The sequence below is a fragment of the Magnolia sinica genome, chromosome 4, assembly GCF_029962835.1.
Source record: "Magnolia sinica isolate HGM2019 chromosome 4, MsV1, whole genome shotgun sequence".
Lineage (NCBI taxonomy): Eukaryota > Viridiplantae > Streptophyta > Magnoliopsida > Magnoliales > Magnoliaceae > Magnolia > Magnolia sinica.
Window position 1 is genome coordinate 113,078,593 of NC_080576.1, and position 23,334 is coordinate 113,101,926.

Below are 23,334 nucleotides of genomic sequence, written 5' to 3' on the forward strand. Positions count from 1 at the left end.
TCTTGAGGATTTGCTGGCTAAAGTTTGTATTAAACCTTGCTAACTTGATCAGAGATCACTTAAGGCCCATTTGGGCAGTGGGATTAGAAGGGATTACGTGGGATGGGATTCAAAAAACATGATTATTACCCAGGGCAGGGATCGTCTCGTGTTGCCATGGGATAAAATTAATGCCATGCTTTGTGGGTAATATGGTGGTGCATTGAATGGATATACCCACCATCATTTGAAATTACTTCGAATAACATGTGTTATTTCTAAACCGTTCATTTGTTTTGTAACCTCATTTTATGGCATGGGCCTAAAAATGAGGTAGATCCAAAACTTATGTGGCCCCAAAGAAGTTTTCAACGGTAAGTATTCAATCCCCATTGCTTTCTATGGTGGGGTTCACTTGAGCTTTAGATTTATCTCGAAAAATGGGTGGACGGTGTGGATATAGCCCACACATTATGGTGGGACCTACACAACTTGCTAACATTGGGTGAAATTGGCATGGGACCCAATGTAATTCCATCTAATCTAATTCCAAGCTTTTCCATTCTTTCCAAACATGCAGTGGAATTAGCACAAGACCAAATGAATCCCATCCCACCTAATCCCTTCTAATCCCACGGCCCAAACACGCCTTTAAGGTATTCTTGTTGGGTCGTATGAGTCAGTGGTTCGAGTGGTTGGTGATGGTCCAATGAATCACCTAGGCATTGTTTATATAAACTAGGATTATTAGACATTTTAGTCTAGGGTCATAGCTCCACATGACTGTTTCTGGCTGTTGCTAAGGAACTAGTCGTTATTTGGCAGTTTCTGATCATTTTGCATGTGGAACAACTAGCTGCACGCTAGCCATTTAGATTTAGTGGCTAGCCGTTTATAACTGTTACACTAGCCGCATACAACAGTTTCTACATGGTTCGACTTAATATTGCATCAGTTACACCATCTCTTAAATGGCTAATTCTAGTCTCTATATAAGATAGACATGTCATTTTAAGACCTCTTATCCACAATACTCTAGCCACCTAACTCATAACCACTGTCACACTTGTCTTGGACTGGTTCACATAAGGTTGCGAGATAATGACCCATCTATGACACAATGCGTACGTCTGAAGTGCGCCACTAGCATCTCTATAACCACACTACCTTACATACCCACGCTCTTGCATCGAGCCCTTGATTGAACCCTTGCGTTTATGTTCCAATATTCACTGGAACACATAAGTTTCGGTACTCCACAGATTCACCGAGCAAATAATTAATAAGATATTCAACACCCCGTATATAAATACAAGATTTTCTTCTCTCCTTTTCTACGGGAGTACTATTCCCAAAAATACCAAAAACGTTCAAAATGGTCTACTTTTGGGCAGGCGGTACGTATCAGAAATCAATGGACAGCGTAGAAAACGACCGATAGGATTATATATCGCGTTGTTGTAAGATCTATATTATGGGTCCCGCCAGAAACACGGCTGGGATGTCCCCACACGTGCTAGTTGACACATGTCTGCTTATAGAGATACATGTGGAGCTTGAAACCTCGTACTCGTTTCGTTCTTTGCTTGATTGTCCACAAACATTCATGCCGTAAAGTTTGATATTCTGTGTTACATGTAAATCTCCGTGCATACGTAATTGTTACCTTTTCAATCGGTTTGAAAAAATACTTAGAAAATCAGCTCAAAAGTGGTGGCTTAAAGTTGTGAATCCCATCACATTTTGGAAGAAGAACCAAAAAATGAAGCGGAACCAACGATCAAGTGACCCACACCAATGGAATCAGTGGCCATAATATGTCCACCATTGAAAATTATTTCCTTCATAGGACCCACATGAATGTTCATTTTTCATCTAACCGGTTCATATAATCTCACAGAGGATAACGAGAAAACACCAATATTAGCTTGATTTAAATCTTCTAGGGGTCCAAGAAGTTATTAATCATAGGCACTCGATTCCCACTGTATTCTATGGTGTGGTCCACTTGATCTTTAGATCTGCCTCATTTTTTTCCCTCATGCTCTAAATTGAGCTGGCATTGGGGTGGACTGTGTGGATAAGTCACATATATCATGATGGGCTAATAATCTCATGGAATAAGTCATGACTCTGATCATGTGTACGTTTTATAATTTACATAATAAATTGTTCGGTAGATGTTATTATTTATACACGTTTCTTAAGTTGAATTTATGGGAATGGAGTAATGAAAGTTCAACGGTAACAATGGATAACTTACCTTACCACTGTCCAATTTTGGACCTTAGGTATTATTTGGGTAACACGTAATGGGTTTTCCCCGGCAATGTACACGAGTCAAACCCAGTCGAGCTTGGGCACAACTCGACTCGACTCTGCCACTGGCTGACCCCAGCTTCGAACCCGGCTCAGCTTGGTCCTTGAGCCTGACTAGCCAGGTCAGCTCAGTTCGATCAGCAGCTTAGGCCAGTTCAAGCCAAGATCGAGCCTGTGCGGCATTTTTACAAACATATGGAGTGCACTTTTAATTTCTTGCTGTATGTAAAACAGCAGCAGCTGTTTACATGTATTTCATCAAACACCTTGTAGGCAACATTAAAATCAAGAAAAATGGATATTTATTTCATATACATACATTCATTGCCACCAGCCAACACTTAGCTGAGTCATTTCATCAAACACTTAGTCAGCAACATCAATATCAAAGTAACCGAGTCACTGAATTGGTTCGATCCGAGTTTGATTTGAGTTGGGGTTCAATCCGAGTCGAGTCGAGCTTGAGCGAGCTCGAACTTGGTTCGAAATTTTTTCGAACTAAAAAAATCAGCTCAACTCAGCTTGAACTTGGTTTCAAACTGAGTCAAATCAAGCTTTTTAGAGTCGAGTCGGGCAAGCTAAGCGAGCTAACGCGTTTCGTATCCAGCCCTAGTTTCCCCTTATCGTGGGCTGACTTTGATGTATGTATTTTATATCTACATTATCCATTTGTTTTTACATGATTCAAATCTCAAGTGGACCACATTGTAACGATTGAATATCTACTATTAAAAATTTTTGGAGGTTATAAAAGTTTTGGATCAAGCTCATGTTTGTCTTTATCCTAGATTAGAATGGTGGGTGTTCAATCACCATTATTTCTTGAGATGTGGTTTACTTGATATGTAGATATACTTTAATTTTTAGACCATTTTTATAAAATAAGCTAAAAAAAACTGATGGACGGTATAAATATACAACATATACATCAAGGTGGGCTCCACAATTAGAGAAACACCCACTGGGGTGTTACCCGGGTAACACCTAGGTGGCTTGCAAATCAATGTGGTTGGTACGTCATTTTGTAATTTCTCTTTGGCAATGGCTTGTGGACTGCAAAGTAAATTTAATTTAGAAAATTAGTAAATATATTATATATGGTATCTTTTAAAAAGATATTTCATGCATCTTATTAATAAAAATGACTTTTGCTACTAAGGAGTCTTGACGTGAGTTGGACATATGAAACATGCTTTTGTTATTCAATGTTAGAATTTTTTCCAGTGAGAAAAGCAATAGATAACTGTCTTTGTCCAAAAAGGAAAACTATGATAACTGCCACATGAGAAGCTATATTCAATGACATGGCATGCTGAACACGCTGACAGTTGCGTGTGAAAATGGCGCCGTTTGGGTGGATCTTTGGATTCACTTTGATGTATGTTACTTACATCCACACCGTACATACATTATGAAAGATCATTTTAGGGCATGATCTAAAAAAAAAAATGAAGTAGATCCAAATCTTAGGTGAACCATACAGTAGGAAATACTAGTAGTGATTGAATCCCCACCGTTAAAAAATTGATGGGGTCCACTGGAATGTTTATTTGTCATACAACTTAATGATAAGGTAATAAAGACCTGAATGAAAAGACCAAAAAATTATCAGCTTGATATGATAAGTTTTTTTACACAGGGATGAGCGTGATGAAGTCGATTACCGTTTTTCTCAAGGATAACTACTTCCAATCCACGGAGCTTCTCTGGATTCCTCTCACAGAGACTTCTCAGATTCACAAGAAAAAAAACAAGAAATAGAAATAATATTTTAAAAAATTCATAAATTGATTGATAGATGAAATAAACGAGTCTACAACCCTTTAAATAGGAATACCAAACATTGAAAGAAGTTTCGGATTTAAACTACAACTAAAACTCTCTAAAGTTTATAATTTACTATTTATAGTAAGTGTAACGCCCCGAATTTTAGGGGCCGAGTAGGAACTCGGCTCTCGAATTCTCAGGTGTCACTTATGCCTAATGGGCCATTTAGGTCTATTCCATAAGCAGTGGGGGGTTTAGCAAACCATGAAGCACAAGAATATCATAAAGTGGAAATAAGAGCCGCAAATTTATAAAATATCCAAAATACAATGCTAAGATAATTCAAAAATAGGGAACTAGTCCCACCCAGATAAGAATCCCAAAATGACTAGGGCCCTAGCCCATGTCCCGCAACAGTCTAAACATAAACTAGAAGAAGCCGCCGAAGGTTTGATAGTACGCTCGCTCCTCCTCATCGTCCATACCGGCATCATCCAGCGCATCCAGCTCCATCGACCCTGCATCTATGATAATGATAGGTTCTTATTGGTGTTTTAAAACACCATCCCAGAGTGAGAGTGAGTAGTTAACTTAGTGGTACCATTAACAATAAGTTACACAGATTATCATATGCATGAGCAAATTTAGTGAAAGGCATACATCCAAAGAATCCTAAATACTCTGGTTAATACAAATACATGATTTAATGATATGATGCATGCCCTTATTACCAACACTCACTCGAGCGACAACATCTAATGATCGTGAATGACCAGCACTCCCTCATTGTGGCCACGACTGCCAAATCGCCAAAAGTAACCAATGCAATGTAATGTAAATGTTAGCCGAGTTGATTATTATGTCCATTCATCTAGCAAGTTGGGAAAACTAAGATACCCCGTCAGATCATTGCCCTAATCCGATCATGTAGCTCTAGCGGCCATGACGATATGGGTCTCGCAGTCATTGGCCCATTTGGGTTCGTTATTCCCATAATTTGAATCATACAAATGCTTTTAAGACATTTAAAGTCTTGCTCGCAGTCACTACGGGAAGGCTCGTCACCCCAACGTAGGCTGATAGCTCGGGCATAGTATCTCATTTCACCATCCCTGGCTCATGAGTTAGTTTTTCACTGGTCACTACGAGGAGGCTCGTCACCCCAATGTAGGCCGACAGCTCGGGCATAGTATCTCATTCCACCATCCCCGGCTCATGAGTCTTGTGGACCAAACTTCTGATTATCAGTGGGCGCAAACGGGTGCATGATACCTCAGGTTCCAGCAGGCATGTAAAAACATGGTCAACGTATAAGGTTAACCAACCAGTAGGCCAATTTGTCCCCACAAGACAAACTACGGGCTGTACGACTTGAGAGTGACGTCTCACGTAGTCCAACTACAGCCGACAACTTGTAGTTTGGCTAGTCGGGCCAAGCTTACCCGTGAGCTGACCCAATAAAAGGGTTCCCCAAGAGATTTCGATTGTTTGGCCGATCCCAAGAGGGTGCGGTGTATAAATATAATAATAACGAGTAGAGGTCGATCTACTTGTAGTTGTGAGGAAAATCAGGCAAGTATAATTATAATCCGCATTCAAATTGGGGAACAAGCCAGCATTGCGTATAATTCAGGAGATTCCTAATTGTGCTAGTACATGGGATTGAGTTTTAAGAGATCAACAGATAGGGTAATAAGTACCGCAACCAACTATAGGGAGATTTAACCTAAATGGTGGGGTGTGGGTAGCGAATGCACTCATTCCAAACCCACGGGGGACATGTGCATGAATCCATGACACTAATTTAGCAAAATTGGGCACATTCCTAATTAAAGGTTCCACAAATTTCAACGATTCAACAATACAATCAACTATGTACTAAATCTACACATGTTAATTACATGCTACAAATTTTAACCTATGAAATTAACAAGATTGGGGATAATACACATGCAACTTCACAAATCGACAAGCAATTCAGTCAATACATGCATCAAGGGTGATAGAAGTTTGGAATTTCTTTCCCCAATTAGGAAAACTTCATGCATAAATTCCAAAAATCAGCAACATGCAAAGCAAACTTTCACACATAATCACCAAGATTCACTCTAGGCATGATAACAGGCCATCTAAAGGTAATGGTCTGTCCCTATCGTCGATCGAAAGTTCTTACGGTCACTCTAACGGTGTCGGGTCCGCAAGTTTGACGTGCCGGGGCCCTGTGCCACATGAATTGCATGTCGCGACGCATGCATGCGACCCTAGCTAAGAAAAACGAAGGAGAGCTCGGATTGTTACCCTGGATAGACCACACCTCATCTCTACGGCGGTAGGGCCGAGGTTTCCGGCGAATGTCGGAGGTAGGAATACGGGAATTCCAATTTTCTAGCTCCCCAAGCACTCACACCTCCCTCTCTCTCTCTCTCTCTCTCTCTCTCTCTCTCTCTCTCTCTCTCCCTCTTCTCACTTTTCTCTCTCTCAGCTGCTGGAATTTTGTTGTGGGAGGGAGGCAGAGAGGGTTTGAATGGTTTTATACCTTGTAACTTAGCTCAGTTGGCCCTAGATGGCACTTATTCCCTCAAATGGCCCTTTGAGGCCCACTTATGGCTTTCGGGGCTGCCCTAATGGCCCCCTAACCCATCTAAACCATGAGATGGATGCCCCATGACCCAATGAAGGGCTGCTCAAGGTATGACGGCAAACAGATGTGAGGATTTACCACAAAGGTCCGATTTGCGATTGACAATCACAGTTCCTCGATTAAGGGTCGGATTTTGCTGACGAGTGAAGGAAAATATCTTATCATTTGGTGTAAATTTGGATGAAATTCGACGGCTGAAATGCCCAATTCACTGTCCCAAGTGGCGGGGCCATTTGTTTTAAAATTTCAGATTTTTGGCTAAAGTTAGGGCGAGTTGCACTATTCAAGTGCTGACTGGACGGCGCGAATTGTCTGTTTCCAGGTGTCGTCTGAGTCTGTAGCCCGTGATGAGCCACAAGCCCAATGAGGCCATTGGCCTCTCCAAGTTTCAGATTTTTTTTTCTGCCCCTCCTAAGGTGATGTGTGGCCCGAACGAACAGTTGTCTAGTTCAAATGGGCAAACCGGCTCTACGGCTTGCGTTCGGCCCAAACCTTATCAATCTCAATTGTGTTAACGGCTTAATTCGAGTTAATTTATTGGTGGTAAGCCCGCACATGCGATCCTGCGGCAATTCACACGTGGACGTCTCAGGACACTGTTCGGATTAGGTCGGGTGTTTAAGTAAGTGTCCTATGTGGCTTAACCACATTATTCTCCTAATTTTTTTAAACACTTTTTATGTCAGACACAACTCCTAAAGCCTAACGGATGAAGAGTAATGTACAATCAAACCAAAACTTACTAAAAATAGTAAAAATGAAAATAAAATAGATTTTCAACCGTCAATACGATGGAATCTCGAAAATTTGGCATGAAGAACTCGAAATAGCCAGGTTGGTTGGCTAAAGTAGCTTCTCCTACCCCAAAATCATATATGGTATGTCGAATGACCCATTTCAATTTGCGAAATATACCTATTGTAAGGTTCTGATGGTCTGGATCACCTCCGCCTCCGATCGGGCCTTCTTTGGTCCATCTAGGAAATGAAAGTGTCCGCGAGCCTCTCTACAACAGTTTTTAATTGTCGATTACCACTGTTTCCCGTAATATGATCTACATGAGATTTCGATTTGCTTCGTCTTTTAAATCATGCCCTAAAATGAGTTTTAAAAATGGATGGACGGCATGGATGTAAGGCCTGGCCAGACCATGGGCCCACTTTACATGCCTGAGCCCAACCCATATCAGGCAGGATGCATACCCCAACGGGCACTACAAGAAAAGGGGGCTTTAGCCTCAGTTCAAAACTGTGGCTAAAAAGGTTAAAAACTGAGACTAAAGCCTTTAGCCTCAGTTTTGCCTCAGTTGTTCAAACCGAGGTTGAAACCCCCGTGGCTAAAGGCTTTAGCCTCAGTTTTAGCAACCGAGGCTAAAGTAACTTTTATAGCCTCGGTTCTTCAAGTGAGGCTAAAAGAACCTTTTTAGCTTCAGTTTTCTCGAAATGAGGCTAAATCAAAATTTTAGCCTCCATTGTTTCCAACTGAAGCTAAATCCAAATTTTAGCCTCAATTGCCTCCAATTGAAGCTAAATCTATTTTTAACCCCGGTTTTCAACAACCGAGGCTAAAGCCTTTAGCCACGGGAGTTATAGTCTCAATTTAGGTAATTGAGGCAAAACTGAGACTAAAGATGGATTTAGCCTTTGTTGGCAACAACTGAAGTTAAATTCACTTTTAACTTCAATTCTCAACAACTAAGGCTAAATCATTTATTTTAACCCATTCATAAACCTGTGCATAGTCAGTCAGATCCACAACATTAGCTACAATATTTTAATGGGTTTTTCCTCTCAAATAAAACCCAAGAAAACCCAGAAAGAGTCTTCAATTCTCAGTCAAATAAACTTGAAATCCCAATCCATAAAACATGAAAAAACATAAAGAAAATAAAAGGAAAGAAGAAAAATAGAGATCGATTTTTTCCCTTAGTCCAAGAGACTTGAAATCTCAACATAAACAGAGAAACCATGGAAATAAGATGGAAATCTCAACACAATCATGTTGCCTCAGATCTAATATTTTAACAATGGATCTGTGCTCCCTGCAACACCCTTCTGAATCATATAGCCCCAGAAATCAGAATGCCTGCTTTCTTAGGCAATTCAACATCCTCAACTTTACCTTTGATCACCTGTAATATAAAGAACAAAAACCCTCACGAAAATGAGAACAATGTAGCAACCAGGTGAGTTCGGCAAAGAACTCAAAAAATTCAGGTATTAAGTTTATACTGCAAAATAAAATCACACCGTAATCCATTCTCTCAATGATGGATTCCCAGCAATAAGCCTGCGTGCATATTCTGCCATTTCAGATGCCTCCACCGCATAAACATGTTTAGCACCAGCCTGAACAAAACAAGAGAGAGAGAGAGAGAGAGAGAGAGAGAGAGAGAACAGACTACCAAAAGAAAAGAAAATACAACAAAAGAGAGAACGAAAAGGAACTAAAAGAAACAACAGCTCTACAAAAACCGTCCCCTGGATAGTAAGACCCCGAACACGACCAGCTCAAGGAGCCCAATTCCTAAACATGATGAGAACCCGAGAGAAAACACCAGCCTCAGTTCCAAACACTTAAACCATCAGGATGTCGACTTAAGAGAAATCAGCATACCATTGCAGAAACAAAGAAGAAGAACTCCAAAAAAAAAATAAAAAAATCATTACTATGGAAAAGAAAGGAGAAATCAGAGTCCAAGCCTTATCAACTCGCAGTCACCATATAGCCATGTTTTATAGAATTTAAAATGATCTATTTTACCTCACCAGCATGTCACCATTATCTGGAGCTAGATAAATTGGAGCCTTATGTTCCAAGATACAACTGCTGGCCTACCATGCTCAAACCACAGCTAAAAGAACACATGGATGTATGGCCACTATCACTTAAGACTAGTGCAGAAGTAATGGAGTTCCAGGGGGCCCATAGCGATTCCATTTCCACTCAAAATTCTCTCAAAGAACGAAAAAGTACAGATATTATAACATAGTGCAATGAGGAAAAAACCATGACCTCAGTATTATGACCGTTGCATCTTTATAACATAGTGAACTTCAAGGATCACCGGATCATTGTGCAAGGTATCCCATTCTCGAGCTACGCACAGGAAATAAATTCATGTCCTGTACCAGGTTAGAAATCTCCCTGTTTAAAAATCCAAGAAACAGTAAGGCTTACCCCAACCGCAAAATTAAAGAAAATCCAATACAGCTTCTTCTCTTTGAGATCCAGTTTATGCATCTAATTTCACAATAAAAGCATTCTACACTTCACAAAAACTCAACACCCATGATGAACTGGCTTTAAGAAAATAATGACAATAATAATCAAAATACAAACACCATTTCAAAGTAGAAAATAAATAAATGGAGAATGTCATTTGAAAAGCCATGAATACATCAGAATTAAGCTCACCTGCATAAAAGTGGACTTGGATCTACTAATTTATCTTTCTTTCAAAATCACATCATTAATAGATTTGCAGTCTATGCCACTCCTTAGGTGAGTTGATATCTCTAAAAACCTTCAGCCCACATAAAAATGAAAGATGGATCCTCTGTTTGCTTGTTAGAATCTATCTTGCTGGTCCCTAAATTATAACATTTCCACTGATTCAGTATGAATTCTGTTTTGCCAATCAAATCTTGCTTTGCTAGACTTGCACAGAATTAGCTTCAGGTTTTATTTTCTGACAATTAGCACAGACTTGACATGAATTTTTTGTCACAGTAGCAATCCTCTTATTACAGATTGATGAATGGAAAATGTAGGTGATGGGCAATTCAAAATGAAGTATAAATTGATACCAAAATATTTTTACTTCCAACTTCTACGTTTTTCTTTTTGGTTGTTGTTGAAGGGTTACTTCTAAGTAGTAAATGCTAAAAAAGAACAAATTGAAAAAACAGAAGAAAATCGTCTAATTTGCATAAATAGAAAAGATTGATATTACCTTCCCATGATAATTCCTAAGATTAACATCAATGCCAGCCTCAACCAATTGAGAAACAATCTAAAGGAAAAGGCCAATACAATCAGTTTAGAAAATCTACAAAGGCCCATGAATTTAATAACCAGTCAGGATCAAATGGGAAACAAAAACTAAATGAATCACCTCGTAGTGGCCCTGCGCTGCAGAATAATGGAGAGGAGAATTACGAATGCCGAGAGTTGAGTACCTTGCAAGGCGAGGATTATATTCCAAGAGAGCCTTAGCTTCTTGAAGATCCCCGTCTCTCACAGTGGACACCAGGAACTCCCCCGACACGGAGCATCCAAAGGAATCATCCATCATAGTTAAAAATTCCTTTATCTTTAAAACAAAGTAAAATTCTTGAGTTGACTTGGGTGAGTTACGCTTGTCAGCAAGTTTCCAAGAGTCTTGGCTCGAAATCTTCTCTAGTCGAGTTGACTTGGGTGAGCTTTGAGTCAAGCCACCAAGTTTTAGAATTATGGTATGCGCAATGAGGCTTACTTAATGAATGGTTTAGATGTTCGGTAACATTTATAAAAGACTGAATTTTCATTTGCCATAATTTTAAAGCTAAGTGGCTCAACTTGAAACTCACACAATTTGATGTGACCAGGTCTACTCAGTCAAAGCTCTTTTTGTTGCATCAGCTATCCCTAGCTTGAAATACATTCCAAATTCCAATGACTCATGGTGACCTCACTTTTCTTCTATTGAGAGGGCTAAATTCACAGTCCAAATCCATCCCTGAAAGTTACACAAAAATTCAAAAATGAAAATTAATATAGAATTCAAAGAAGAAAAAAAACACTCGGGAGATTGAATGAGCAAATGGCCTGAAAAAAGAAAAAAGGGTTTGGATAACAAATAAAAGAATGAATTCCACTAAACAATATCCAAGTCATCTACCTGTTACTTTTGAGTAGATTGCAAACTAGTGAATCTAATGTTTCATATGAGACTAATGAGTCTAACGTGTCATATGAGCTTTAGGTTAAGCTTTATTCTGTTCCACTGCTTGATAGAAATGTAGAGTCCAAGAATTTTATCATATGAGCTTCATTCACAATTTTATCATAGGCATTATAAGAAAGTCCAAGAATAATGTCTTTGGGCTTCAAATTGACGCTTCCATTATTCCCATTAAGCCCAATTCCATCGCTGCTATTAGCTTCCAAAGTATTGTCATGTCTGTTACTCATAATAGCTCCAGAGTTGTCACTGTTAGCAACCGAAATCTTATCATACGTTAGAATTCAATACTGTTAACTGTCGTTGGGCTTTTTCAGATGATTGATGGAAGAAAAAGATGCCATCATTAAAAGGCCAGGGTGTGGATCCAAAGAGGGTAAGTTTCGCATCGGCATACCTTTGAGCATGAAGGTTTCCTTTGAGATGATTGAGCAGCATGGTTTCACCGTAACAGGGGGAGAGACACAACGTGCAAAAGAAGGTGAACTGTTTCCCATTTTCCCTTAGCTCGACGTATGGATGCCCCTGATTCCGGATACCACGGAGCGTCACCTTGGCCATCTCTTCTTTCAGACTGCAACTGCTTGCCCTTCTCAACAACAATTCACTTCCTGCCGCCATTAAAACCTTTCCAACATATGTCCTTCAACTATCATTCAAGTAATATAAAACTTGAAACCTACTTTTTACGAGAAAAGCCTTCTGTGAACCATATAAAACTTAAAAAGGCCTAGTTCCAGAAATCTGCAGCTTACAAAACTGCTTAATTCAATTTCCTAATCACCTTGGGAAATAGGAAAGACCGAAACCCAAACAGAAACCCCTTTTCACTACAACATATCAACCCAAAGCACCAAATTCCGCCAAAGGAACCATTAGATAAACCTAATTCCACAAATTTTTCATATAAACCGCAGACCTCCAGCAGAATTTTAAAAAATGAAAGAACCATTGCCAACAGCAAGCAGGCTGAACCAAGCACGCCTGCTGATTGACCAGCAAGACTGGCAATACGTAAAAGAAAGGGTGTGGAGACAGACAAACTGGATGTGCCACGTGCATGGCAGCCATTCACATACAATTCTAGAAAACTAATCCCCAAATGAAACACGGATATAAATTAACCACGGTCATAGAGATGAAAAAATTTTACGAAGAAGAAAAATTCCTGGCCTTAAGTTGCCAATCTAACATTCTAACAAATCATTGTTAGACTTGTTAACATTAAATCACAAATTTTGACATTGAATGTGGGAATAAAATGGCCAACAGTAAGCAAAAGCAATAAATGTCTCCCTGATGGGCATGTATGGACCCTGGACCTGGGTAGCTGAGGCCAACTCCTCTGCACTAGAATCTCCATTCTTGAATTTGCCAGGTCGCCTTGGGACAAAAAACCAGCTTGGCCTTATATTCAATAAATGAAAACAAACAGGAAAAAAGCTCCATCAAAAAAGAAAAAGAAAAAAAAAGAAAAAAGAAAACCCATGAGCTAAAAAATATCAAAATAAAAACCCAGAGCACAAATATATTACACAAGAGAAGGACAAAAAAAACATTATAAAGTACATCAATATAATTAAAAAGTAAAAAACATCAAATGATGTTTGGCCTATCCATTTCAAGGAGACAAATAATACATCAATATAATTAAAAAGTAAAAAACATCAAATGATGTTTTGCCTATCCATTTCAAGGAAACAATTATTTATCTAAAAAGCGGAACAAATCTGCACAACTTGCACTATCCACAGGATACAACTTGGGATTCCATCAAGAAAAACATCTACAAGTAGCATCTATACAACTAAGCATGTGAAGGAGAATATCCCATGCAGTAGAATTTCTTACCGGAGTTTCACCCTTTTGGACTGGAGGAGCATACTCAGGATCTCCTGGTTCAGCAAAATTGCTCACAAACTGTGCCATGACTACAAAGAAACAGAAAAATGAATTTGCATACTATGACGATCATTGATATCATCTATTAAATGTTCTCACCAAAGGTACCAAATATTTGGAATCTGGATAAATTTATATTAGATTACGATCACTGATATCATAAGTAGTAATTTGTTATCCTAGATGATCTTGACAAGCGAATCATTTGCATATTGCATTTAGAGATTGTAATTTAGGGCTATGTGACTTTAAACTATATTTAATGTTCCTTATGTTTGCCCTTCCCCAATACAATCTGACATCTTGTTCTCGTCCCTTTAAGATGCTTCCTTTCATTCTGATTAAGTGCATAGCAATCTGTCTTATCGTATGTATTCAACCTTAAGTCTGACACAACTCATCTCTCAATGTACCTCTTGTAGCACAGATGGGTCTTCAGAAATTATAGATGAAAGTTTGATTAGTCTATTGAGTCGACCTTGGCTGACCTGGCATTCATAGCAATATAAATCATCATCAACATTATTATCATTGGCCTACAACAAAAATTATAATAACTTCAAATAAAACGAAAGCTAAAATATTGTGCTTATAATTAGTAAAGCCATTCATAGCAAGTAACTTAAAACATTGTGCTTATAATTAGATTTGTGCCAGGTTGGCATGTAGAGCCACAGAGGAGTGAACCACTTACATGTATGCATCATTAAAAGCTTACAAGAGGGAGAGGCTACCTAATATAAGCCATACCTTAAAGTAAGATGATTGAAACGAACCAATATCAGATTCCTCCTACTGATTTCCTTATTATGAACTTCAACCGATATCAGATTCCTTCTACTGATTTTCCCTCTTAACTTCCCAAACGCAATTGAGTCAGCAACATTTCTTTTAACTGCTTGTGATCCTCATTAGAGATGTTATAGGAGATGTTATAAGAGACTTCAAGAGGAACAAGGAAGTGAGATTTTCATCTAAAATATGAGATGGCTAATGAAGGAAAATACATACACTGCTTATAATCTCCATTGCAATCCTCCCTCTCTTTTAACTGCTCCGCTGCTTCAGTCTTCATTCACAAAGTTCTGATCTGACATCTCTGCAAAAACCCAAATTCTCTTAGGTTTAAATTTACATGATACGAAGCATTTGCAGGCTGTCAATCTTCTTCGTTCTGCTTCTCTCTCTCTCTCTCTCTCTCTCTCTCTCTCTCTCTCTCTCTCTCTCTCTCTCTCTCTCTCTCTCTCTCTCTCTCTCCTTTTTAAATTTTTAAATTTAAATTTTTTTATTTTAATTTTTACAGATCTGATCTAAAAGCTTAGACTGACAACAATCCAAGTTAAAGATATGATGGTGCTGGAGCAGATTTTTCAATCCTTCGAGCTCTTTACAATGTGAGATTTTTTAGGAAAGCACTAATCCGTTTATCTACAGATCTAGATAACAGGGAGACTCAAAATTTTGGGGAAAAAAAACAATAGATCTTGTTCCAGTACTAAGATCTGAACCTATTTCACCTAAAATCCTTATTCGGTTACAGATTTACAGGATACGGAACCAAATTCCTCTCTAAACCAGACGATCTAGGGTTCTCGATCGAGAAAAAATAGAAAAACAACAAAGAAATTCCAAACAAATCAAGAAAAATGAAATTGAGAGCTAGAACATCCGATCTTCGACGAGATTTAACAAGAAAATGCGGGAATAAGAGTAATACCGACCTGCACGTCCGAGAAACGAGAATTCCGAAGCTCCTTTCGCCATCAATCGACGAAATGGTTGGAACTGAAGAAAGAAATGGCGATTTCTGAGCAAAAATCGAGAGAAATGAGGGTTTTGGGAGACTTGGTTGGATTCGCTGAGAGACCTTTTGCCCGAAATGCCTCTGAGTGAGAGGAACGGTGGCTTGCTTTTGTAGCTGAGCTTTACGGGAAATAACGAAAACGCAAGGTCGTAAGTACCCTTGCTCCTTTCTCAGTATATTGGCACGTGCGTGGGGCAATATTGGCCTCAGTTTTCCGTAACTGAGGCAAAGGGCATTGAACGAGAGAGCTCTGCAGGGCCACCATGACACGGCATCCGCTCCATCTATGTCCTATGACAGATTATTTTAGAATGGGACCCAAAATAGTAGGCTCATTCAACACTCCAATGATCCATAATGCATAGATCAGTCATAATGGGACCATTTACCTTTGAAATCTTATCATGGCCCACTGTGATGAGTTCGGTAGCCTCAAGAAGGCTTCATTGATAGACGTCTTCAAGAAATTATTTTTCAGCCCACTTCCACAAATAAGTTTTCAAAAATGATGGATAGACTTTTAGCCTCGGTTACCAACCAACCGAGGCAAAATGACAGACTTTTGGCCTCAGTTACTCACCAACCGAGATAAAAGGGTAGATATTTGGCCTCAGTTGTTCACCAATTGAGGCAAAAGGGCAGACTTTTAGCCTCGGTTGCTCACCAACTGAGGCAAAAGGGCAAACTTTTGGCCTCAGTTTCTCACCAATCGAGGCAACATGGGAGACTTTTGGCCTCAGTTTTCAATAACCGAGGCAAAAGGGTAGACTTTTGGCCTCAGTTGCTCACCAACCGAGACAAAAGGGTAGACTTTTGGCCTCAGTTTTCAATAACCGAGGCAAAAAGGCAAGATTTTGGCCTCGGTTTTCAATAACCGAGGCAAAAGGGCAGACTTTTGGCCTCAGTTGCTCACCAACCGAGGTAAAAGGGCGGACTTTTGGCCTCAGTTTCTCACCAACTAAGGCAAAAGAGCAGACTTTTAGCCTAAGTTTCTCAACAACCGAGGCAAAAAGACAGATTTTTAGCCTCGCTTTCCTAGTAACTGAGGCGAAAAAGTAAACTTTTAACCTTAATTTTTACTAATTAAGGAAAATAATGGACTTTTAACTTTGCTTTTTCACAAACTGAGGCAAAATAACAGACTTTTAGATTCAGTTTCTCACTAACTGAGGTGGAAAAGGTGGACTTTTAGTCTTGGTTCTTTTGTAACTCAGGCGAAAAGACAGACTTTTAGCCTCGGTTTCCTAACAACTGATGCTAAAAAGTGAACTTTTAACTTCGGTTTCTTACTCATTGAGCAAAATAGTGTATTTTTGGCCTCGGTTTCTCATCAAATGAAGCAGAATATTGGACTTTTCGCTTCAGTTCCTTTACAACTGAGGCTAAAAACCATATTTAGCCTCCTTTTTTTGAACCGAGGCTAAAAAATTGAGGCTAAAGGCCTACTTTCTTGTAGTGGGGCCGACTGGGATTCTTATCATCCTTCTCTTTCCTTTTCTCTAGCGTTTATCTTTATCATAACGATCTAAGGGTTAGCTAGGATTCTAGAAAATATTTGGATTATCCTCCATTAATAGTGGTCCGTTAAATCTACATTAGAGATAACCAAATCACATATCCCAAATATAACTCAACTATACATATAGGCCCGGTTCACATAGTGGTCCATATGGGCTGGTTAGATGTTGACCACTCACACCACCTAAAGGGTTCGAATTCATGAAGTGTGGTCCCCATCTCTCTCTTTCTGCCTACCAATGTTTTTCAAACCATCATAACCAATGGGAAGAAGCAAGAAAGGGACCGAAAATAATATTTACATAAGACGTGAAACACTTCAATCTCATCATGAAATTCACATGGCCCATCATCCCATCTTCTTTTGAATTTCAATCTATTGGGCTTTGTAAATCTGTAGTCGACCCATCATGAGATCCCCGGAAGCAACTCCCTCCCGGTTTTCGCGAGGCGTTGCATGACTGCCTCTCACATGAGTGTTGAAATGTGAGATGTTTCCTATAATCCGAATGGCCATCACAAGAAAACATTCAGGTTAAAAAAAACAGAAAAAAAGAGAGAGAAGAAGAAGAAGCATATACAGTAGAAATTTTGAGCCCATTGGATAATTAGGTCACAAACTCATATTTAATTCTAACCATTGATATGCTTCTAACAGGCATTCGGATTCAGGGCATAGTTGTAAATGGGCCATTTCGGATGTCACTTTATTACGTCCACAAAATGTTGGTATAATTTTTGGGCCCAAGAAACATAGACAAGGCCCATGTTTTTCATTTTTCTCTTGAGGCAAAGCCCAAATTAAGGCCCAATATTTGGATGCACTTCTAGCAAAAAGGGTTTTAACCTTGGTTTTTTCCATTGATTCGGGTTTTTAGTGCCTACTTTTTCAAGTAGGGTATGAAACAAGGTTTGTGAAAGTGAATAAAAATGCATAGCATTAATTAGGTTTAGCTCAAAATGTTGTTTAAGTGTCAAATGCCCCTTTTGAAGGTGTACCCAATGGGCCTTCATGTTTACGATTGATATCTTTATGGGCTTCTATTTGGACTTAAGTTCTCTAGGCTTTTTGGTGGAGTTCAGGCCTAAATTTTAGGCTTTACAAACGAATGAGTCGGGCTTGAAGTGGGGAGTATTGATAGTTTAAACTGGTCAGGCCTTCTTTTAATTAATATTTTTTAACACACAAATAATAAAAACTATTCACAAGCAACCATTTATATCTGACCCACCTTTTTCCTTATGCTTTTGGAATGTTTGTTTTTACTTTTTCCTTTGAAATTATGGGATCTTTTGAAAGGGCACCTGGCCCAGTACTTAGTCCTATGTTAAGGTTGAAGTAGGTGCCTTTTTTTAAAAAAATTAATTTATTTATTTACACATGCACACACACCCCACACGCCCACGCTGGTGGAATTTTATCACATATGGGTACTCGAACCCTTGACCGGGAGTTGAAACTCCGTAGAGTCTACCCGGTTGAAGTAGGTGCCTGTACCCTTGGTGTTGTGGTCCATTAAGATATGGAGTACCCATTTATTATTTAAAATTTACGGGAAAATAAAGTAAATATCTTGCCATCAATTCGAAACATTTGTATGCCATGTCCACAGCTATTATTGCGAGAACTACTTTGGCAAATTGAATAATTTCTTTTTGAGGTATTGTGTATGGTTCAATGTGTATATGCCATCCAATTATTGCATCAAGCGATCCTGCAATTGTGATGAGATACTCCAAAATCAAGACTATCCAATCGTCATGGGCGTCATAACATAGAAAGTAATGGGCAGACAAAAAAGAATTCAGATTCACATCGTGGGCAGATTTTATTTTTGGGATTGCCTACATTCAAGGTGGGGCAATCCTTTCGCATGGGTTGGATGGCATGCACGATTATTCTATTTTTTCTTATAGTTTTATGAATTTAAAAAAGAATTAGTATGAAGATAATTAGTAACTCATTGATTGTAAACTAATTAAAGTACCATGTTTGTAAAGGCATGCTCACCTGCGCACATGCCCACACCTTTACACGTGTCATGGGCGTCTAATCCGAACGGTCAATGTGATGAGGCATCCGATGAAACCCAGCCACCTGCGCATGTTAGACTCTTTCATCCTTCCCATTCACACGTGTCTCTCTCTCTTTTGTAATTCAGATACGTTCAAGATTACGGTGGCCCAATGTAAGACTTACATGCTGCGAATCATCAATGCTGCACTCAATAATGAACTCTTCTTCAAAATCGCTGGCCACAATCTGACGGTCGTGGCCATTGATGCAACCTACACTGAGCCATACATCACCGACGTTGTTGTCGTGGCCCCTGGCCGGACCACCGATGTCCTGCTCTTAGCAAATGGCCCACCTGGGTCCTACTACATAGCGGCCAGCCCTTATGCGAGCGCTCCCATACAGTTCGATAACACGACTACCACCGCCATCCTCCACTACAACAGCTCCACGTCAGTAGCAGCGCCTCTGATGCTGGTCCTACCTGCATTCAACGACACTCCAACGGCACACCGGTTCTACAGCAGCCTCACCGCCTTGCGTAGTTGGAGCCCCAAAGTGCCTCTCGACGTGGACGAGCACATGTTTATAACGGACGCCGATTTCCTGCGAAAGCCTTTCGCAGGAAGTTCCTGCGCAAGGAATTTAGGTGGGGCCCATTGCGATGTTTGTGAGAAAGCCTCTCCGTCCATCTGTTTTTAGATCTCATTTTATAACATGCGGCCAAAAATAAGGTGTATCCAAAACTCAAATGGGCCACACGAGAGTAAAAAGTGGAGATTTAGTGACCACCGTTGAAACATTTATATGGCCACAAAAGTTTTGTATCCGTCTAATTTTTGGTATTTTTACTTCAACCCAATGAAAATGACCTTATAAATGGTTTGGATGGGATATAAACATCAAGGTGGAGCCTAGGAAGGTTTCAACGGTAGGAATTCCTTTCACCACTGTTTCATCTCATATGGCCCACTCTAGTGTTGGATCCTACTCATTTTTGGCCACATGTCCTAAAAGGATCTCAAAAAAAGGATGAACGGGTTGGATTTCTAATAAACATCACGGTGGACCCCACTTTACATCCCAGTGCAGGAACTTCCTGCGAAAGCCTTTCGCAGGAAATCCGCGTCCGTTTATAACTGTCGGATTAGGGCTCGAGCCGTGCGGGGTGAATGCCACGTGTGCAGGTCCATCCGGACGCGGATTGCGTACTGACAGCGTCAGTAGCAATATGGCTACTGACAATACTCTGTGGCCCCGCATGGTGTATTTTCGTTTTATACAAGCCGTTCGTATATTTTTTAAAGATCATTATAGAGCATTATACGAAAAATGAGAGATATTAATATCTCCTCTGGACCACACCACAAGAAAACAGTGGATATTGAATGATCACCATTAAAAAATTTCTAGGGCTCACTGTAATGTTTATTTGTCATCCAACCTGTTGGTTAGGTCACGCACACCTGGTAGAAGAGAAAAAAAATATATAAGCTTAATCTAAAACTTTTACGGCCTTTAAGAATTTTTTAATGGTAACTGTTCTATCACCACTCTTTCCTTCAGTACGCAATCTGCGTCCGGTCCATCAGGGATGCGGCTCGCAGCGGACGCGGATCTCCTGCGAAAGCCTTTCGCAGGAAGTTCCTGCACTGGGAACTCAGGTGGGGCCCACTGTGATGATTTTAAGAAATCCTCTCCGTCCATCCGTTTTGTGAATTTATTTTAGGACATGAAGACAAAATGAACCGTACCTAATTCTCAAGTGAGCCAAAAATGTGAAAATTGAATTTTGACAGTTGAAATATTCGTGGGCCACAGAAGTTTTGAATCATTCTAATATTTCTTTTTTCAGTTCATCCCAGTATGAATGAAGTTATTAATGGTATGGATGGCATGTAAACATCACTGAAGAACCCAGGAAGGTTTCAACGGTATGAATTTCCCTAACGACCTTTTCCCTTAGTACGGCCCACTTGAGTCGTGGATTCTACTCATTTTTACTGTCATAGCCTAAAATGAGCTCACAAAACCGATGGACAGGGTGGATTCCATACAAACATCACGGTGCGCCCCAATTGGGTTCCCAGTGCAGGAACTTCATGCGAAAGGCTTTCGCAGGAAATCCGCGTCCGCTCGCAGCGAGCATGAACAACGCGTCTTTTCGGCTGCCCAACACGCTATCGATGCTGCAGGCGCACTTTAGCGGCGTGCAGGGATTCTTCACGGACGGCTCCCCAGACACGCCCCCGCCAGTTGGTATCGACGACCCTAAAGTCGACACGTGTCAAGAGGCTTGCGTACATTTCGACGGTGGAGATGGTGTTTCAGAATACGGCGATACTCGGGGTGGAGAATCATCCGATCCATCTGCATGGGTTTGATTTCTTCGTGCTCGCGCAGGGGTTCGGAAATTACGATAATGCCACGCAGCGGAGCATGTTCAATTTGGTAAACCCGCAGCTGCGGAACACCATAGTTGTTCCCGTCGGAGGATGGGCTGTCGTCAGATTCATTGCCAACAATCCCGGTAAGAAAATGCTAAATGATCACATACATTCGAATGTACGGTAATTCCCGTGCATTCGAGCTATTTGTGGCTCATGCGTATTATGCACGTTGAATCCAAGCCGTGCATCAGATGCGCCTACTCATCCTCGACTTATATTTTGGTAATCATCTAGATCCAAAGCTGATATGGGACCCACCAAGGGATGTTATATACAGTCATGCTTACAACTTATATAATCACTTTTGTGGCCCACCTAGGTTTTGGTATGTCCTGTTATTCATGTGGGCAGACCTGATGAATGGTTAGGATGACATATCCACAACACGATGGATCCCACGTTCTTTCTGGAATGCCTCCCCTGCTGCCTTTGGTGTGGCCCACCTGATTTATGGATCATATTGAATCTTGTGATCAAAGCCCCTCATCATAAATCACATCTAATGGATGGGTTGGATTGCACTAACACATCACACTGGACCTCACAAATCTGTAACGTTAAAAAACGCATGTGATCATTCGGTTTTTTTTTTTTTTTTTTTTTAAAGTAAAACGTATCTCTTCGAATACAAATGTGAAACTGACATGCTAACGAATCCCATTGGCCATCGATAATGTACAGGTGTATGGCTGATGCATTGCCACCTGGATGTCCACCTGTCATGGGGCTCATCAACGGCTTTCGTAATAGATAATGGGCCCACCGCTTCATCAACGCTACCTCCACCACCGCTCGATCTCCCTCGTTGCTAGATACTACGATATTTGTATTTGTTTGCTAAAACCACGTGCACCTCTACACGCAGGCATAGATCCACGTGTGTACGACACCTACTATCTGTTGGGGCCGGCGGCACGTATGAGAAATCAATGGACTTGCAAGATGTACATTATGGGTCCCACCATATACATGGCTGGAACGTTCCACGCGTGTTAGTTGACACGTGTCTGCTCACGGAGATGCATGTGGAACTTGAAACCTCGTATTCGTTTCGTTTTTTTTTAGCTTAGTTGTCTACAAACATTCATGTTGTAATAGTCCCATGTAATAAAGTCATTGGCTGTGGCCATGTGTAACATTTTTTAAAAAAAATAATTCCATGTAATAAAGTCATGACTGTGTTCATGCGTAGGTCTTATACAATTATATAAGGAATTGTTAGATACATTTTCTTATTTATACACGTTTCTTTAGTTGAATTTGTGGGATTGAAGTAATGACAGCTCAATGATAATGATGTGAAACCTATCCTACCACCGTCCAAAAGTTGAACCCTGTGCGGTCCACTTTGATATATGTATTTTTTATTCACGTCAGTTTATTTTAGAGCATGATCTAGAAAATGAAGCAGATCTGAATCTCAAGTGGACCACACAGTAGAAATTGAACGTCCACTATTAAAAACTTCCTGGTGAGCTCAAAAGTTCTGGATCAAGTCAATATTTGTGTTTACCGGTCATCCAGGTCCGTGTGACCTTATCAATACATTGATTGGTAAATAAACATTATGGTAGCCCCATGAAGTTTTTAATGGTGGGTGTTCAGTTCCCACTTAGTCCAGTAGTGTGGTCCACTTAAGATTTAAATCTACTTCATTTTAGAGACATGCCCTAAAATAAACTAGAAATACTGTTGAACATCATGGATGTACAACACATAAATCAAGGTGAGCCAAAGATTGTGTTATGGGTAACATTTATAATTGGCTCCTACCATATGGCTTGCAAGCCATCACCACGGGCCATTGCCAAAGAAAAACGGCAAAACAACGTCTCCACCGCGTCCAATTGCAAGCCAGATGGCTTGTGGACAATGAAATAAATATAATTTAAAAAATTAATAAATATTACATATATCAACTTTTTCAAGGATATTTTATGCAGCTTATTAATAGAAAGGACTTTTTGCTACTAAGAGACTTTGACGCAGGTT

General features: G+C 40.0%; 2 protein-coding genes and 3 long non-coding RNA genes across 7 annotated transcripts; 2 read left to right on the forward strand and 3 right to left on the reverse strand.

Annotated features, from left to right (window-relative positions):
- Positions 1-8,454: 8,454 nt before the first annotated feature.
- LOC131243905 (uncharacterized) lies at positions 8,455-10,986 on the reverse strand. 3 transcript variants are annotated; one of them, XR_009170214.1, is made up of 4 exons: positions 10,888-10,986; positions 10,662-10,721; positions 8,956-9,853; positions 8,455-8,837 (listed from the first exon to the last, which is right to left on the reverse strand). It is a non-coding gene; the product is annotated as an uncharacterized LOC131243905 (long non-coding RNA). The 3 variants fall into 3 exon arrangements; XR_009170213.1 differs by having other exon boundaries at positions 10,824-10,953; XR_009170212.1 differs by having other exon boundaries at positions 10,662-10,957.
- A 1,962-nt stretch (positions 10,987-12,948) lies between these two features.
- LOC131243908 (uncharacterized) lies at positions 12,949-14,028 on the reverse strand. The gene is made up of 3 exons (XR_009170216.1): positions 13,967-14,028; positions 13,503-13,582; positions 12,949-13,058 (listed from the first exon to the last, which is right to left on the reverse strand). It is a non-coding gene; the product is annotated as an uncharacterized LOC131243908 (long non-coding RNA).
- A 3-nt stretch (positions 14,029-14,031) lies between these two features.
- Positions 14,032-15,457, reverse strand: LOC131243904 (uncharacterized). The gene is made up of 3 exons (XR_009170211.1): positions 15,275-15,457; positions 14,565-14,652; positions 14,032-14,448 (listed from the first exon to the last, which is right to left on the reverse strand). It is a non-coding gene; the product is annotated as an uncharacterized LOC131243904 (long non-coding RNA).
- A 3,586-nt stretch (positions 15,458-19,043) lies between these two features.
- On the forward strand, positions 19,044-21,098 carry LOC131244302 (laccase-7-like). Its single transcript, XM_058243935.1, has 2 exons — positions 19,044-19,476; positions 21,014-21,098. Exons 1-2 carry the CDS (start codon positions 19,076-19,078, stop codon positions 21,096-21,098), a joined length of 486 nt encoding a protein of 161 aa, XP_058099918.1. The 5' UTR covers positions 19,044-19,075.
- Positions 21,099-21,174: 76 nt separating this feature from the next.
- LOC131243903 (laccase-7-like) lies at positions 21,175-22,601 on the forward strand. The gene is made up of 2 exons (XM_058243523.1): positions 21,175-21,422; positions 22,024-22,601. Exons 1-2 carry the CDS (start codon positions 21,212-21,214, stop codon positions 22,152-22,154), a joined length of 342 nt encoding a protein of 113 aa, XP_058099506.1. The 5' UTR covers positions 21,175-21,211; the 3' UTR covers positions 22,155-22,601.
- The last annotated feature ends 733 nt before the right edge of the window (positions 22,602-23,334 follow it).